This window comes from Dermacentor albipictus, chromosome 9 (assembly GCF_038994185.2).
Source record: "Dermacentor albipictus isolate Rhodes 1998 colony chromosome 9, USDA_Dalb.pri_finalv2, whole genome shotgun sequence".
Taxonomy (NCBI): domain Eukaryota; kingdom Metazoa; phylum Arthropoda; class Arachnida; order Ixodida; family Ixodidae; genus Dermacentor; species Dermacentor albipictus.
This window is the reverse complement of record NC_091829.1, coordinates 70,508,928-70,528,001: the sequence shown is the minus strand read 5'-3', so window position 1 is coordinate 70,528,001 and position 19,074 is coordinate 70,508,928. Positions and strand designations below refer to the sequence as shown.

Genomic DNA, 19,074 nt, shown 5'->3' with positions numbered 1-19,074 from the left:
GCCCGAACTGCCAATTTCTCTCGCATGAATTTCGACCAGCATGTGCTGGTGAAATACTAAATGCTGGTGAATTACTAATGAATTAAGAAGAACAGGAACTTAAGCCTTTCTAACTCGTTACGCATTTGTAGAGGTGCGAGCTCTGCATGTTTATATAATTCGGTCGGAGAGTGAAATGGTGGTATTTATTAAATTTAAACATCGAAAGTCAGGCGCTCGACTTTATCAACTCCTATACAGTTGCATGGGCGTAGGGATTACATACTATTTTAGCGTAATTAGTTAAGGGAAAATGAGACATCCACCCAATCGTAGCAATTGCTACAAAGGGAACTAATACGGCTTCCTTAGGAGAAAAGACTCGGAGTTGAAGAAAGATTTATCCTGGTCCGGGACTCGAGCCTGGGACCACTGCCTTTCCGGGGCAACCACTCTACCACCTGAGCTAACCAGGCGGCTAACAGGATGGCAGGGATAAGTCGAAATTATCGACAACTCGAAGCAAGGGCAACAGTTTGACGTAATGGTTCTGTGGTAGGTTGCGTATTTGCATACTTCCTCCTGTTTTCATTGTATCTAGGCACCAGTAAAATAAGCGCATTCGGTCAAATATCTTGGCCTGATCTTCGACAGTGACCTCTGTTGGACCTCACACCATTCTTTTGTTTGCCAAAGGCTTCGTGCTGTATCTTGTGTCCTGTTTAATATTAGATATTTTATGCCTTTTTCTGTCCGTAAATTTGTTACACTCGCTCTAACCTATAGTGTGCTGAGATACGGAATCACTGTTTATGGTCATTGCACGCTTGAATTCGCTTCTGCATTTACTTTTGAAGAATATCGATTACGACCTGCTGATTGGTAATAACATTGATATTTTTAGAAGATTAGGGCTTCCAAGTTTTAACGCTTTGTTAACAGAAATTATTGTGCTTAAACATTTCTGGTACAGTAAGTTCACCATTCCGTATGTTCCTGCACGTGATTTAAGACCAAAATAGCGTTACTGCATTCCTCGCTCCTCAACCCGGTACGGAAAGCGCACACGTCGATACTATGTACCTGCCCGTTTCAATAGTATGCCACCCAGTGTATTCCGCATGAATACAAAATACACCCTGAAAAAAATATGGCGGTATGTCTCCGCGTTTCTTCCTGCCCCATAATTCGTTCATCTAGTGTTACTGTCCTAATTTCGCATTACTGTCATCCCTTTTGATGTTATGATAGTTATGTGTTCGTAAATGTTTTTTACCTTGTTTGTCGAGTTCGTTGCAACATCTCTATTTTCCTCTATTTTGCTAATGTTCGCTGTCTGCCAGGTGCTGCCACTCAAGCCTTTGGTGAGGCTTTGGTAGGCCTGATTTTAATGTATGAGAATTCCATCCATTATTTATGCTAGAGTGGTGCAACCTTTGCCAGAATTTAAAGGTACAAGGTAGAACGCCAACTTTGCAATGGCCGTCTCGAAACAGGCCGGGAATGAAAGTTTCGCAACCTTCAATTATTTGCTACTAACCAGCACATTTAGAAGCTTCCCTGCCAACCACCGCCTGCACTCCTTACCACCTTTATGCCTCAATACGCAAGCGTCGTCGATCCAGTTATTCGAGAAAGCCGCCAAAAACGCGTGCATCCGTTTTTTTTAGCGCTTTAGGTATACACTGACGGATCTGCCATAAAACGAACGGTAAAGTAAGAAAAAAAGACCCACTTTGTGCCATCCAGTGATGTTCCTCTTGTCTTTATTAGCGAAAATTCTTAGCTATATATCCTCTGTTTTGTTTCCTTCAGAATTAAGGCCCGCTTGCCCAGCTCGCCATTGCAAGCTTTTGTCCTCTTGCAGTAGTCCTCCGTATCGAGGGCTGCCAACTTCTCCTCCAGTGTCGCTCTCTCACCATCGCTGGTGCCGTCGCAGTGCACGTCATCACTCGGGGCGAGCCAGGACACCAGGGGCCCCTTGGTGAATATTCCACTGGCCGTTGGCTGCAATCCGAAAAAGGGTACCGTTGTTCGTGAAACTCTGCGGATAGGGCTTGTTGAGACCGACCGACCGACCGATTGATTGATTGATTGATTGATTGATTGATTGATTGATTGATTGATTGATTGATTGATTGATTGATTGATTGATTGACTGACTGACTGACTGATTGATTGATTGATTGATTGATTGATTGATTGATTGATTGGACTGATTGATTGATTCAACTGGCTTTAACCGTACAACTGTGTGATGCCTACACACTGATAGGCAAATGTGCGCAGTGCCAAGTGCGTTTATTTGTGTTTTGAAAGTTGTGTACAATCACGCTTGTCGTCATGCCGCCTGCCCCTTCAGAATGCTGAACACTTAACACGACAGTAATGTAAGCCCGAAACCAGTTCAGCAAAATGAGTAGCATATAATAACTATATTTTGGTTAGTTTGACGATGGAGCGGTTCACTTAAAAAAAGGGGAAAAAATGTAGGTCGGAGTTTCTGTGACGAGAGTGATGTGGCGTCGCTGTGCCGTTAGAGAGCTCAAATTATTATTACTTTTTTTCACTTGGGCTTTCGCGAAACTGAGTAAATGCTTTCTTTTTAACTTGCTAACTTTAGTCCATTCAGGCCTATAATAAACGAGGCTAAATACCCGCAGCAACACTTACGTCGAACCTCCTTCCTCGTCCTCCTCTCTTTCTGCCACGTTTCACCGGCAGGGGCGCGCTCAACCCAGATTGGCTTTTAAGACTCAACCCAGCCCGGCTGGGTACGTTCGTCGGGGGCTTTCGTGCATCGAATGTTTCTTTTATGCGAAGCATATTACTAGAGCCCAACCCAGCTTCTCAGGCGCGGCGGTGTCGCCTTCAATGACCTTGAGTACTCAGGCCATACCACGTGACACCGTGACGTCACGACAGAGGAGAAACGGGGCTCCAACTCGCGCCGTCGCTCGCGGCGTCGCCTTCAAGGCTGACCACGTGACACCGTGACGTCACGACAGAGGAGAAACGGGGTTCCAACTCGCGCCGTCGCTCGCGGCGTCGCCTTCAAGGCTGACCACGTGACACCGTGACGTCACGACAGAGGAGAAACGGGGCTCCAACTCGCGCCGTCGCTCGCGGCGTCGCCTTCAAGGCTGACCACGTGACACCGTGACGTTACGACAGAGGAGAAACGGGGCTCCAACTCGCGCCGTCGCTCGCGGCGTCGCCTTCAAGGCTGACCACGTGACACCGTGACGTCACGACAGAGGAGAAACGGGGCTCCAACTCGCGCCGTCGCTCGCGGCGTCGCGGCGGTATATAAGCAGCTGCGCTTGCCTCTGCTAGACACTCACGAGGTGAGATGCCTCCTGGAGACAGAGCTGCTCGTTGGAATGAGAAGCGAAGGTTGTGGCGTGCTACAGAGACTGATGAAGAGCGGGAAGAACGTCTGGCCAAGCAACGTGCTCAGTATGCGGCTCGGCGACAAGTTTCTTACCAAGTTTGGTCACCAATATGCTTCGCATCTGACTAGGCTTAACCAAGCTGAGCCTCAGCCAATTTTTTCTTTTTTACTGCTGCTTTCTTTTAACGTGATTCGCGTCGAGAGAAGGGGCAAGTGAACAGATTTGCAGCCTTGCGGACGTTGGGTGTTTTTTGGGCTGCCCTCGCTGTGGTGCGATTCCCGTCAGGATTGAAGCCAGCGAACTTTGGCGTGCATCGGGTGTTCGGTTACTGTACTGTTGGTGTTTTGGTATAATGGACGTTTCGGGCTTCTAGATGACCCTTGCAACGGCATGGCTCGCACGCCTGCGTGCGCGACTTGCACGTGTGCGAGCAGACTCAAAAAATGGCTGGTATTTCGCTCCACGGAATTCCCGCGCGAACACGTACGGTGGCTGATAGTTATCTCGGGTGGTAACAGTGTACTTCGAATTCGACGTCACGCTATTCGACTTTGTGCAGTGGTCCTTTTTTGTTGCCTTCAGACTTCGAAAAGGGTGCCGTGCCACGTGTGTTTACCCGTGGCCTCCTATGGTCAGAGCGTATATCGTCTCGTCGTTACCGAAGGAAGTGTACTGTCAGAAGGAATCAGTGACAGAAAGGCCACCACTTTTTTCACCACGTTTTTAAGAACAATATCTTTTTTTACCGTAATCATTCACCCGGTTTCGTAATCGGTGGTTGGCGGTTGAATTTTAACCGCCAAGGCAAAACGCCACATATCCTCTCGCATGCTCTCCAGCGTTCGTCACCAACAACAATAAATACATAGGATTAAGAAAACAGTCGATACGAAACGTAATTCTCGCACGCTTAAGAGTTCTTTCTATGGCATTTTCAACTGTAAATTTAGGTTTCTCGCCAATACTGAGTGAGCTTGACATTGCAGAGCTATGCCTCGAAGATAACCAATAGGCGTAAGGTGAATGTAGAAATTAGCTCCGTTGATGACGTCGGCATGCGCATATATGTGAGTAGGCGGGCGTCTGCGCAGCCGCTGTTGCTAGAAAGCTATGGGGCAGCTGGTGGTATAGGTGCTCCGGTGGAACGCTCGAAAAAAAAGATTCGCCCATTCATATTCTCCCTCCGCACTCTCCACGCCCACGCCTGCGGCGAGCTTTGGGAGCGCTTTCCGGCACCGCCTATAGACTTTCTGGTTAACAGTCCTGTTGCCTACAAAACTACGCAATGCAAGAAGCAGCACTGACAAACTATGCTCTGCAGAAGGGTTGAAATCTGGGCCAGTTGGTACATACTTGAACGGAAAAAACCAGTCAAAAACACAAAGGACCAGAGAAGTTCACGACACAACGACTGGTGTGTCGTTGTGTCGCTAACTTCTCCTCTGGTCCTTTGTGTTTTTGACTGGTTTTTTCCGTTTAAACTATGCTCGCTGCAACAAATAAACACCTTCATGTTGCATCATTCCGTTATTCCTGTGAATTCCTTTGTCGAAGTGTTCGATTGATCGCTCATATTGAAAACTATTATTGACGGTTTTTTGCACATTGCTATTTTTAATGCGACAGCATTGGATGCCCAATTAAGTGAAAATCGGTCGTAGTCGGCATGACGGAAAGATGGAACCAAAAAACATCAGACGGCGCAGAGAGCGAAAAACACGTCAGAAAATGCTCGGACAGAAGTGAGATTTCTCAGGGAGGATCCTGCAATCAAAGTAAATTATTGGCTTAAAAAGAAAATGTGACACCTTTCGGTCGGTGTGGACATCGGGCCCGGGCCTGCGTGGGGAGCACGCTTCCCCAACGCCACGGCGGCTCCAAGGTTCTAGCTCACTGAAGGCGTGGCCTATAGTGCGTGCGTCATTGGATACGTCATGTAGCAGCCATCTGGATGACTAAAGGCGTGGCATATAGTGCGTGCGTCATTGCATACGACATGTAGCGACCATCTGGCTGACTAAAGGCGTGGCCTATAGTGCGAGCGTCATTGCATACGTCACGTAGCAGCCATCTGGATGACTAATGACGTGGCCTATAGTGCGTCATTGCATATGTCACGTAGCAGCCATCTGCTGACTAAAAGCGTGGCCTATAGTGCGTGCATCATTGCATACGTCACGTAGGAGCCATCTGGCTGATAAAGGCGTGCGCTATAGTGAGTGCGCCATTGCATAGGTCATGTAGGAGCCATCTTGCTGAGTAAAAGCGTGACCTATAGTGCGTGCGTCATTACACACGTCACGTAGCAGCCATATGGCTGACTAAAAGCGTGGCCTATAGTGCGTGCGCCATTGCACACGGCACGTGGCAGCCATCTGGATTACCAAAGGTGTGGCCTATAGTGCGTCAATGCATATGTCACGTACCAGCCATCTGGCTGACTAAAAGCGTGGCATATAGTGCGTGCGTCATTGCATACGTCACGTAGCAGCCATCTGCCTGACTAAAAACGTGCCCTATAGTGCGTGCGTCATTGTAAACATCCCGTAGCAGCCATCTGGATGACTAAAGGCGTGGCATATAGTGCGTGCCTCATTGGGCACGTGACTGCGCGGTCAAGGGGGAAGAGGTGGCGCCATGCCATGAGTGGGTAGAATGAGAGTGTTCCTGAGTTCGGACGTCTACAAACGACACAATGCTTTTGCATTCTCACACGTAAACAGTCTCAAGGTGTCTCTGCTGATTTTTCTTATTGCGATAGCTATATATGGACACTTCAGGCGCATTTACGCCGTCGCCGTCGCCGTGAGGTTCCGTATCAGTGAAAGCGTGTGAGGGTGAGGGGGTGAGCGTGGTTCAATCGCTAGTGCGCGAGCGGGGAACGCGCCCCCAGATAAAGCCCCTTAAACTTCATAGAGCTTTGACACTCTCCTCCTCAGGTTACTCACCTCCTCATTTCTCCTCTCTTTCGCGCTCCCTCCTCGGTCGTGGCGGCGCCTACACTGCTCGCGCGTAGCAACGGCGCCAACATGCGCTCGTCGCCACTCCGTAGACGCTTCTCGAGCAAAAATGGCGCTGAGGGATGGCGCAGGCACCCACGTGATTCTATTAGGCCAATAGCGACGCGACGTCGGCTTCGGCCAGAGCGCGCGAGGAGGAGGCGGCATTCTTCAAAGCGTGGCGCTACTCTACGAAGGGGTTTTAGCCCCAGATACGTGCCCTCTCCTGTGGCGCGCGAGGCAGAGGGGTGAGGCGAGCGAGGAAGGGAGTTCTTCTCCGGCGGCGGCTACGGTGCCTCGATGTCCTCCTCGCCCACCTCGTCGTACACAGTGGAGACAACCGCGGCGACTGCTACGGCGTTGGCCACGCGAATCGCGGAAGCCGTAGTAGACGTTTTGCCGGACGCTGTTAGGACGCGTTGCCGGCGCTCGTGTGTCTTGGAAGCGGTCTGCGACGTGGCTGATGTACGTGCCCGGGGAGCCTAATCTTCAAAGCGATATGCAATTTTTGCAGAGTGTGCGTAGTGTCGGTAGCTTTGTATGCGCTGTGCTATAGACGTTTCGTACGCGTTGAAGCGACAGAGGCACGGCGGTCAATCCGCTCACCGGTACTACTGCGATTCCTAATCCAGCGTTTTCACAGGCACTTTCCGCAAAACTCCACCAAAGCTGGCTGGCAGTTGGATTCGTTTCGGGCCGCTCATGAAACGCTAAGTTGGCGTTCGCGGAACCTAGTTTGGGAAGCTCCCGTGGTGAGAGTTATCATGTTGAGCACACGTGAGAGGAATCTGGCAAAGCTACACTAGTAATTAAATTCAGCAGACAAGTTATTCAGCGCACAAGAAGTGTGTCAGGTGAGTTTTGTAACAGGTGAGTTTTACGAGAGGCTTTTATGCACACTTCAAGAGCTGCATTGAATTGGAATTAAAGTCATAGCGGCGTCATCGCCGCATTTTATGATGGGCGCTGAAAAAGAAAGAATATTTATTAATAAGGAGCGCTATCGTTTCTTCTCTCGCCACGGGGATATATAGTTGATCAGACATGGTTTTTTTTTAGTGAATCTAACTGCCTCGTTTTACCTCAAAAACGCTTTTTTTTTCTTTACCAATGCTTGGTCTCTCCACACATAGTCGGGCTTCAATCGCTGCTCCAATGACCACCCTTGCTGATTTAAAATTAAATTATGGGGTTTTACGCGCCATAACCACTTTCTGATTACGAGGCACGCCATTGGGAAAGACTCCGGAAATTTCGACCACCTGGGGTTCTTTAACGTCCGCCTAATTCTAACTACACGGGTGTTTTCGCATTTTGCCCCCATCGAAATGCGGCCGCCATGGCCGGGATTCGATCCCGCGACCTCCTGCTCAGCAGCCTAACACCATAGCCACTGAGCAACCACGGCGGCTTCCCTTGCTGACGTCGGTGGTAATTCGTTCTGAACACCGTTTTTGGCTGCAAAGCCTCTTGGCCCCGAAGAATCGACCTTGGAAGCGGTCTTCAGCTTGCGAAATACATTGTGACTAACTTGGTATATACCGCTGTATCCTCACGCACGACGAAAGACACCAGTGAAGTACGTTTCGAGTACCGCGAGATGATATGACAAAAAATATGGCTGTGGCCTAGCTAAGGTTAAGCCCAGGATGCGAAGCATACTAGCCTTTATTTTAGTTGTTGAACCACTGTTTAGCCTGGTGAACTGCTGTTGCTTGGCTGTATTTGGTTCGGCTAGACGAAGAAACAACTCATGCGTTACTCTGCTTCGCCTTCAAGAGTGGAACGCGACAGCGTTCCCGTCGACCCGCGAAGGGGTGTAAGACAATGGGCTACGGCGCAGCGACTACGCGCCCTGCATTGGACGCGGTGAGCGTCGAGGAACGCAGCGTTCGGCGCGGCAACGAAATGTGCGCCTGAGCAAACGACGCACGCCTGAGCCTTAGAAACAGCTCGTTTCTAAGGCAACACCGCATTCACTAGAGGCGCTTTTGTACCGCTTTGAAACGTACTCGTGGCTCAGTGGTAGCGTCTCCGTCTCACACTCCGGAGACCCTGGTTCGATTCCCACGCAGCCCATCTTGCATGAGTTGAGCCAAAGCCACCTAGAAACAGTCTCTGTAGCACGCCGCAACCTTCGCTTCTCATTCCAACGAGCAGCTCTGTCTCCAGGAGAGAGAGAGAGAGAATAACTTTATTGAATCGGGGAAATGGGGATAGGGGATTAGGAGCTTGATGGGTGGTGCCCCAAGTCCAGGGCTCCACTGGCTTCTGCCGCTAGCCGAACGTGACCAAGAAGGGCCTTCTGCACCTTCGGGTCTGAGCTGGCGAGTTGTGCCTCCCATTGCTCCAGTGTGTTGGTTAGATTATACCTAACTAAGTAGGCATTTAAATTTGGCGGTCTATTTTGGCATCCCCATGAGATGTGGTACAAAGACGGTGGTGAGTCGCTACACCACGGACAGGCACGCCCGTACATCGTTGGGAAAATTTTGCTTAATCTTAATAAATTTGGGTAGACCCCCGTTTGAATCCTGCGGAGATCTATTGCGTCTTCCCCTTGCAAAGATGTGTGGGGGGCGCCGTATTTTCGCCGCATGCCGCGCTGGTGAGCAAGAATATCGCGTGGTGCCATACGTGCCGGATCGTTATTCTCCTCCTCGCGTCGGCTCTCCTGTGAAGTGGCGGGTTGTGAATGGGAGGGCGATGGTTGCTCCGCTCGGTTCGTGAGCTCTCGAGCTAGAGCGTCAGCCCTCTCATTCCCCTCCAGGCCTGCGTGTCCCGGACACCAGACCAGTCTGTATGTATTCTTGAGTTCCGTTCCCAGGAGGCGGCTAACCTTGAAAGGGAGACGGCCGTTCATAAAGAAGCGGCACGCCTCCTGAGAGTCCGAGATGATGGTGTTGTACGACGGCCCCGTCCGTTCCCGGTCCTTGATTGCCAAGGCGATGGCGAAGCATTCTGCCTTGGAAATAGAGGACGTGATCAGGGAGGCGCTTGAGATTAGGCTAGTCTTGTCATTGCCTACGACAGTGACTACTGCACGCTTCCAGTTGTACTGAGAGGCGTCAACATAAACGGTGTTCCCATTTTTTCTGACTAGTTTGCCTAGCCATTTCACTCTCTCTTCTCTTCGCTTTTTGTTTCTGTCGTTGTGCATATTTCTTGGGACAGGAGCGACCGAGATTCTGCTTCGGACGGGACCGGGAATATCCACCAGTACCTCGTCCAAGTTTTGGGGGTGTGGTGGAATACCCGCCCTCACCAGGATCTCTCTGCCCGATCTCGTCTGGCTAAGTCGGCTTCTTTGTGAAATTAAAGTTGCCGCCTTGAGCTCGGAGTATGTGTTGTATATCCCAAGGCCAAGGAGCTTGTCTGTCGGGGTGCCTGCCGGTAAGCGCAAGGCCACCTTGTAGGCACCTCTGATAATAGTGTCAACCAGCTCCTCCTCACTCTTGTTGAGTGTGTGAAAAGGGAGGCTGTATGTTAGTTTGCTGATAACCAGCGCCTGTACTAAACGGACAGTGTCGCTTTCCCTCATGCCTTGTTTGTGAAAGGTGATTCTTTGAATCATCCTTGCCACTTGTTTTGTTGACGACTTTAGTAAATTGATGGTGTGGCTGGCCCTGCCATTGCTCTGAACCCAGAATCCCAAGATCCGAGCAACAGTGACCTCTTTGATTTGCTGATTTTCGATTTCAATTTCTATGTTCCCATTACTTTTATATCGTTTCCCGTGGATGCGTATTATCTCCGATTTTTCGGGAGCACAGCTGAGACCGCTGGCCCTGGCAAAGTTTTCAACTGCAGTGGCCGCCTCTTGGAGGGTCTGCTCCTTCTCTGCTAGAGAGCCGCGCGTAGCCCAAAGAGTGATGTCGTCCGCGTAAATAGTATAACCCACTAGCGGGACACCGTCTAGGATCCGCGCAAGTCTACACATGGCGATGTTAGACATGATCGCTCCTTGAGGCGTACCTTTGTTGGGCATTTGAAACGGATCGGATTTGACATGCGATATTCCTATCGTAGCCTTCCTCCCCGTGAGGAATGCTCTAATGTAATTGAAGACATTTTCTCCGCAGCCAATTATATTAAGCTCGGAAAGTATAGATTCATGTGATATATTGTCAAAGGCGCCCTTCAGGTCACGAGCTAACAATATGTGCTCCCCACCCTTGGGTACGCCTTTAAGTACCTCTTCCTGTAACAAGAGAAACGCGTCTTGTGTCGAGAGGCCGTTACGGAAGCCCAGCATGGCGGCCGGGAACAAACCCCTGTCTTCAATGAAATTTTGAAGCCTAGTGTGTATGACCTGTTCGAAGAGCTTTCCCATGCAAGACGTCAGTGAAATGGGTCTGAGCGCCTGCAGGGATGGCTTCTTTCCGGGTTTTGGTATTGTAATAATTGTTGCAGTTTTCCACTCTTCGGGGATCTCTCCCTTAAGCCAATAGTTTTCATTAAATTGCCTAGTGATAGCTTCTATGACTTTATCGTTAAGGTTTCTAATCATAGCATTGGTAATCTGATCGGCGCCAGGAGCTGTATTTTTCTTGGCCGCCTGGGCTGCCGCAAAAACCTCTTCCGTGGATATTGGGGCGTCTAGCTTCGCATTTTGGGCGCCCGTATAATTAATTTGGCCTGTTGACTGTATCGCGCTCCCTCCGACATATCTCTCCTTGAGAGCCTCTATTAATGCCTCATTCGTGCCTGGAAATTCCTCCGCGATCCTTTGCAGTGTTCGGCTGGTGGCGGTTTTAGACTTTTCCGGCTCTAGGATATTCCTCAGGATGGCCCAGGTTTTTGCGGTGCTCAGTGTGTCCTGTAGCGAATTGCAAAACTCGATCCAGCCCTCAGTTGCCAATTTACTGGCATACTGATTTGCTTCCTCTGCCAGAGCTACGATCCTACGCAGAAGGTTTCTGTTCAAGCGTTGTGTTCGCCACCTTTTTTAGCAGCTTACGCCTGCTTTCCCACAAGCTTAGGAGGTGGCTGTCCACCGCTGGTATTTCCACCGTCCGTGTAATCTTTTTAGATGCCCGCCCATGTGCTGCTTTAATGAAATCGGACCATTCCCCCATGGAATCCGGCTCAGCATTGGGTGGAGGTTTGTTTAGTCGGAATTTTGTCCAGTTTGTCAGAGTCGTTTCCCCCGCCACCCGGCGTAGTTTGGGAGTCGATAGAGAAATGCTGATGAGGAAGTGATCACTTCCTAGATTTTCATCTAGGTTGGTCCAGGTAGCGTCCGTGATGTTACGTGTGAATGTGAGGTCCGGGAACGTGTCTCTACTCACGCTGTCGCCGATCCTGGTGGGCATGGTGGGGAGTGTGATCAGGCTCAGCCCCAGCCTGGATGCAGCGTGTTCGAGACGCGTTCCCTTCGGTGTGTCTTTTGGGTAGCCCCATGCGGTGTTGGGAGCGTTGAAATCTCCCAGCACCACGAGGCGGTCCTTGGTACCCGAGATTTTAAGAGCCTCCGCAAGGAGTTCGCTAAAATCTTCATTCCTGTTTTTGGGGGGACTGTACAAATTTAGTATTACAGTTCTTGCCTTGCCTCTTTTTAGAGGGAATAAGCTTATTATCTGATGATTGATCGGAAGATTTTCTGTCTGTTCTGCTTTGGCCGCGATAGTCCTGCTCACCAGGGTGGCAACGCGGGGATAATTTGAATTTTGCAGGGTGTAATATCCCTGCAGCTTGACCACTTTTGGGCCAATTTCCTGCAGGCATATTACATCTGGTCGGATTGGTGCACTGTTTATATAATTTTTGAGTGCGGCTGCGCGCTTGTGAAAAGTGCGGCAATTCCATTGCCAAATCTCTAATTGTTCCGCACTTTTCAATTTAGTTTGAGCCATGATGTACGAGAGCCTCCGCGTCGTCCCGACCCGCCTTTGATGGTTTATGGGTGATTGGGGTAGCGAGAGGACGCTTATTAATTGCTCTCTGCAAGCCCCCCACAGTCTCGTTTACATATTGCTTCTGGATTCTTAATTCCTCGCCGATGAGTGATTTTATGTCTGACATGAAATTTGTTAAAAGGTCGTGGAGATTCGCAATGCTACTCCTATTTTCTTGGACTTGGTTCTGGATTTGTTTTATAAGGTTGTTCGTGTGCGTGGGGATGCCAAGAAGCTCATCACCTCTTCCCCCGCCTAGTTCCATTTCCTTTTCTTGGGTGGGATGTATTTGTGACTCCTGCCCGTTAGGGTTGACCGCCGAGCCAGAGGCCTGCAGCGTTTTAACTGTGTTTTCGAACTTCTTTTGCAATGAGGAGATTGCCAATTGGAATTCTTGGCGCTCTGCCTCCATTTGGATCTTAAGCTGTTTAATTTCTTGCGTTAGTCTTTTGTTTTCATCAATAATTTTTCTATATTGTTGATTGTCTGTTATTGGAACACTGGGAGACACGACCCCCGCCAAGCTCACCTGATTGTTTGGTCGGTTTGCAGCTGCTGCTTCTGCTCCGGTTCCGGTCTGGGGGGACGTCTTCCTGTCGTTTTTGTTGGTCGAGGTATTCTTGAGGTTTGTTTTCCAAGGGTTGTCCTCGGGTTTCTTGGCTTTGGTTTGGCGTGCCCTCGATGTTGGTCTTGATCCTGATCGTGATCTTGATCGGGACTTCCTTCGACTCATTGATTCCTCCCTTTCCGAGCTGAACCATCGGGGGTGCCTTTGTTGCTCGAGTTCGGGGAAGTCCTTTTTCGAATTAACCCACTCCGATTTCCGTCGAGGCTGCTCGATCCTAGACGTTCGGGGGGCGATGTTCTTTAGCTTCTTTCGGCATGAACTGTCGCCCGTCGCGTGTTCCTCGCCACAGATGGCACACTTTGGTGAGCACTCGTGCCCCTGATTAGGTTCAGTTGCCCCACATTTGGAACACATGCTGATATTGGGTGTTGGGCACACATCGGTACGATGACCCGTTGAACGACATATTTTGCAAACCTGTATTGTGGGTTTGTATGGGTAGCAGATCGCTTCCGCTCCCATAAAGTACACACACCTTGGAAGCACCTTTCCGGTGAAAGTCACTATCGCCGATTTGGACGAGCCCAGCATGCGGGCTCTTTCAATCTTCACACCTTGAGTGCGGATCCGCAGGTTCTCCATTAGTTCCGCCTGAGGTGTTCCGGGTGGTAGCCCGTGAACAATGCCTCGCAGAACATCTTCTGGGTCTGCCACATATGCATTGAAGGAGTGAAGTTGCCCCCTGATTTTTAGTTGTCTGATTTCGCGCAGCCTTCCCGCCACTTGTTCGTGTGGTGTTGATAATATGACAATATTAGATCCGGGATGGATCCGCAGCAAAAAACTGCTGCCTCCAAAAGTATTCTGGCAGGCCTCTATCACTGCCATAGCGAGCTCCGATCCAAGCAGATCTTTAACCATGAGGCCCTTGTGTGGCCTCAAAATGACCTTGATGTCATCCTTCGGGAGAGGCGGAGGTCCACGGCGTTTCCTACGTCGGAAGTCGCTGTTAGCCTGGCTCTCTCTATGTTTTGTCGAGTCACCCTCGAATTTCTTGATATTCATTTCGGTTCCCTCTTCGGGTTCCTTTTCGCTTTTCTTACAGTTCTTTTTCTTGCGACGTGATAGAACGGTGTGCCACCCGTCCTCCGTCCATGTTTGAGACGCTGAGATACCCTCGGCGTTCTCGAGAGACGCGTCGCTATTTCCCCTCGCCTCATTATTTGAGGTTACATGTTGCAGGATGTCCCCCGCTTCATTTGGTGGAAGGTCTGACGCCCGAGAGGGGCCCGGAATCGGCTCATCTACGTCCGTATGGCCTTGAGAATTGTTAAGCCCTGTCCGACATGCTCGGTTACCAAAGGAAAAGGATCGACCGCGGCCGTCCGCAGCAGTAAACCTAATCCTAGGCTTGGGCTTTTCCGTCAAAACGTGAGTCTTTTCCCACTCAAAAGTCTGAAAAGAGGGGGGAACGGCTCACCTTCGACTTTCTTGGCGTTAGGAAAACTCCGTAGAGGCCGTAAAATGTTGATTGGAGTCCTGCGAGCACACACAAGCACCGCACCCGGCACAGGTGAGAGTCTTCCCGCGCCGCGTCGCTGGCCAATGTCGACTAGCGCTAGTACTTCCACAAGTGCGTCGAATCTTCTGGAGACGATAGTTTTTCGTAAAGTCGTCGTAGGTCCAAGAATTCGGTGTCCTCGGAAACCTTGCGACTTTACGAACACGATGATATAAAATATTGGTAGTGTTCAGCAAGATTTCCGCATGATAACATTTTAAAAACGGAGCGTGATGCGATCTGGTACTCACTGCTCTCAGACGCTTGGAGCGTCCTCTGTCTCCAGGAGGCATCTCACCTCGTGAGTGTCTAGCAGAGGCAAGCGCAGCTGCTTATATACCGCCGCGACGCCGCGAGCGATGGCGCGAGTTGGAGCCCCGTTTCTCCTCTGTCGTGACGTCACGGTGTCACGTGGTCAGCCTTAAAGGCGACGCCGAGAGCGACGGCGCGAGTTGGAGCCCCGTTTCTCCTCTCTCGTGACGTCACGGTGTCACGTGGTATTGAAGGCGACACCGCCGCGCCTGAGGAGCTGGGTTGAGCTCTAGTAATATGCTTCGCATAAAAAAATTGGAGGACGCTTAAGCTTCGCCTTTAAGAGGGGAACGCGAAAGCGTTGAAAAACCCCGTACTGCTTTTCATGCTTCCAGGCAACTGCAGCTTACGTAACCGTAACGATTACCGGGAAACGCTGGCTGCGAACGCTATGCACGAAGGCGAACTTTCTCGTAGCAACGCGGTCTCTTGCGTGGGTCGATCTCATGTTATAATTTCGCACTTTTAATATTTCAGTCCGAGAAGAGCTAACTTAAAGGACATGCGCTCTCTATGTTTTTTTTTTGAACAGATTTCTTTGGGTGCTGTCGTTCTCAAAATTCCGAGGAAAAACTTTGTAAAGAATGAAAGACAAGGTATGAGCAACTTTGGTGGTAGAGAAGTAGTTGGGCATGCGCTGTTTAGAGTATCGATAGTACTTTGGCCAAAGGGACCTCTGACCCGGACGGGCTCCTTAACGCTGTCGCGTTAATACTGAATGATGTGTGAAAGCTGCTGCACACCACTGAATGTCACATCACCTCCTTGTATAAGCAAAAAAGTGAAACAAAAGTTATGGTACCAGCAAATGAGCAGTCTCGCTAGACAAACACTTCATAGCAAGTTCACATTAACAAGGCCTAACAAAGGGTCTGGGCTCCGTTTGGTAGCGTTTACTGGTGCTAAAATATAGAAAAGCCTTCCAACTGACATCAAAGAGTAACACGGCCGTTTCACAGTGCATAGGACATACAATCCCTAGAAGACAGTTCTCTAATTTAATGCTTTTTAGGACAATATAGGTGGTTATTAACATGGTTTAGGGTAAATAACGTAGGTTAAGGTAAATTGATGCGAATTAAGGTACTTTAAAGTGGATTGTAAGGTAGATTAAGGTGGATTACCATGGATTAAGGTTGGTAGAATATGATCAAGGTGGTACTTAACTTAAAGGTGGTACTTATATACTAATATGATCAAGGTGGTACCTAACTTAAAGTAGTTATGCTTTCGCATTCGAATCACGTAAGGATACTTAAGTGAGTGCCAACTTTCTCTCTCCCTCGCTGAGGCTATACGGATCGGGAATGTTCGAAAATCTAAGTTGTCGAATACAAGGGAGTACACATATTTAAAAAATGCTACGTTTGAGTATGTGCGGAATTGAGAGCCTTTCCCTTTTCTTACTCCGGCAGGTCGCGAGTATGAAACGTGGAGAATTAAAGAAACTGCAACGTGGTTGCACAAAAATGGTTTTCATTTGCACAGTGTGTGCGAAGAAACGCGTTCTTGTATCTCTTGCTCAATTTACTTCGTTGCGGGTGCGTTTCTTGAAAAGGCAACCACGACAAACCTGAATGTCGGGACTCTTGTCTTGGCTCGAGGGCAGTGCAGGACGGATCCTACGCACAGACCGAACGCAGAACGAGGCATTGCGTTCAGAGATGCAGCCCAATACCTGCGCAGAAAAGTGCGATGTTAATATCCTTTACATACTAAAAGAAAGTAAGCAAAGACAGCGAAGGCTATGCGAGTTGTCACACTCTTCGGAAAGACCCTTTGGCTCGAACGTGGCACCGACTGCTGTTGCATTCGAACCGAACCACGTTGACACACGCGTTTACCAGCTGTTGCTGCGTTCGTGCGTTCTCAAAATGGTCCGACTATGTAGATCCCGATCGCTGTTCATGGTGTGTCACTAAGTTCAACGAAACATTTAAATTCTGCTAGTTTAGCGTGTTAAAACGACTAGATTATTGTGAGGCAGGCCATAAGTGGTAAACACCGGGTTCATCTTGACAACATGGAGTTCGTTGACCATAGAGTTCATTTTGACCGCATGGAGGTCTGCCCAAAGACGACGTCGATGTGGCACAGGGCTATCTTGGCAGCCGCAATAAATATTCGTGATCAGTTGCTGAAACGTAGCTTGGGTTCAACCTAGACCGGATCACGCGCACTTGAAATGACGCGGATACATAATTTGCCAGGCACCGGAATCTTCAACCTCGATAAATGAAGCAGCGTGTCACAGGCACTACTGTTCAGCTGCACTTCGCCTCGAAAGCATTTTTCACCCCACTTTAACGGAGCGGTCGACGTTCCAAATGAAATGTAAGGCACGCGGTGTTTCAGAGTTGTGACCTTTTAACTTTTTTTTGAGTTACAATAACCACAAATATGCGTATCTACATTCCAGTGAAATAATTACTCTTATCTAGAGCTGTGTTCCGCATACTTGTGCCTAATGGACAATTTTGGCGGAGCATCCGCGTACAGCCAAACCCACCTAGAAGAAGATCTAAGGCCACCGCATCACCTCCTCTCCTTGTCAATACGTCACGAGAGTCGGATGGTAGCGGTGGACGAGGGAGCGCTGCGTTTTTACAACACGGCGCGCGTTCAGAAAAAAATTTTCTCCGTGGCTGCAACGCTTGGAGCTTTTTCTTGGTGGCTTTGGTGGGGCATGCTGCACCGTAAACGCGATTGCTTTCCTTCGATTGTGCGTGGTTCGTCGTACACGGAAGCGCAACGATGCCCGGCTGTTGTTGCGCACCAAACTTCAAGTCCAGTTATGACGGAGGACCAAGCGTCCGAGTGCACAAGTTCCCATCTGATTGAGACACTCGGGAACCATGGACGAAAGCAGTTCCTCGGAAGGACTTCTCGCCAACGAATACACAATGGTAAGTATTTCTTCTCTCTGTTGTTATTCTGGGTTTCCAGACGAATAGGTTTCATCAGCATAGTGCGCAATGCTTTCGTGCACGCGTGCACAATAGATGGGTCTCTGCACCTGTCGACGCTTTTGTAAATTCAACATTGTCGTCAAGCTTTACACCTGTAACGGCTTGTTTTTTTTTATTTCAGCTCGGTGAAAAGCATTTCTTCCCATCGGATTACTTGAAGACGACATCTTACACGTACGTCAAGACAGGAAAAGTGGTCGAAGTTGCCATGAAAAACATTCGTCTGATGAAAATTGCAGTTCCGAGCTTGATTCCCAGTTGCCCTGCCTATTTATTGCGTCCACAAGCGTGCGTTCGAGAAGCGCCGGGTGCCAAAAGAGCTCGCTTGGAAGCCACATTTTTGCAAAAAGCAATAATGCTTTCTCAGCAAACCCAAGCAGAAGAGGACGCCAAAAATGTGGTTGGTAGCTTTGCGGACTTGCTGAAGGCCTTGCCAAGCTTTCAGAGTTCGGACTTCTGGACAGTTTTCAACAAGGGCTCCAAGGTTTTCTTTTTGGACTTGTCACTTCAATCTGCTCCTGCAGTTCGTACTGCGGTGATCGTGTCCACAGACCTGCGCGTCGAAGTATTTTTTGGTGAAACGGGTGTGAGGAAGTGTGGTGATGTGTTAGTTCCTGAAAAGCTGTGCGACTTGAGAGATTTGAAAAGTGTGTTACACATGATCGAACAGACACATAAGTATATCAGCACTGAGCGTTCTGAAAAGGCCCGTCATTTACTGACATTGGTTTCGACATTGCTGGAGGAAGTAAATGGAAAACATTTCGCATGCGAGTTGCAAGAATGGCATTTGGAAGTGCTTAAATTCTTGACTAGTCAAGTTGATCTTGTTTTGAATAATGCTGGCCGATATGCCCCCGATTTATTGGTTTTTGCTAGCCTTTTGTTCACAATTTCACCTCATGCATATAGATTCCTGAGAAGTTCGATGAAGCTTAAGATGCCGCATCCTGATACGATCAGGAGACTGTGTTATCGTACGATGTACGCCCTGAAACGGAGCACAAGAATGTAGCTTTCTTTCCTATGAAAAGCGTATTGTAAGCACATATAAAGAGCATGAAAAGACTGTAATGTTAATGATTGATGAGATTCACCTTCAATCATTTTTTCATTACAAGGCTGGCTTTGTTACTGGTGCTGCGATAAATTCATCGACCGCAGCAAAAACTGCCCACGTATTTATGATACAGAGCCTGCTTTCTTCAAACAAGGATGTTGTACACATTCTTCCTGTAGCACAAATAGATGCTAAGGTGCTGCACGACTTCCTTCGGAAGATTGTTCTTGATCTAGAGGTATTTGGTTTTAGAATAATCGCAGTGATTTCGGACAACTCCATAAACAGAAAAGCCATGTCCTACTTTCGCTAAACCGGCAAGTGTCAGCATTGT

At 49.0% G+C, this 19,074-nt stretch overlaps 1 protein-coding gene across 2 annotated transcripts in view; it reads right to left on the bottom strand.

Moving 5' to 3' along the window:
- Positions 1-1,728: 1,728 nt before the first annotated feature.
- The window catches only part of LOC135908591 (glutathione hydrolase 1 proenzyme-like), a 61,720-nt gene continuing 44,374 nt past the window's right edge, over positions 1,729-19,074 (bottom strand). For both annotated transcript variants that reach the window (XM_065440412.1, XM_065440413.2), the window contains 2 exons: positions 16,285-16,389; positions 1,729-1,986 (listed from right to left, as the gene is read on the bottom strand). In XM_065440412.1, coding sequence (XP_065296484.1) covers positions 1,762-1,986; positions 16,285-16,389 — 330 coding nt within the window. In that variant the 3' untranslated portion in view covers positions 1,729-1,761. The remainder of the gene's footprint in view (positions 1,987-16,284; positions 16,390-19,074) is intronic.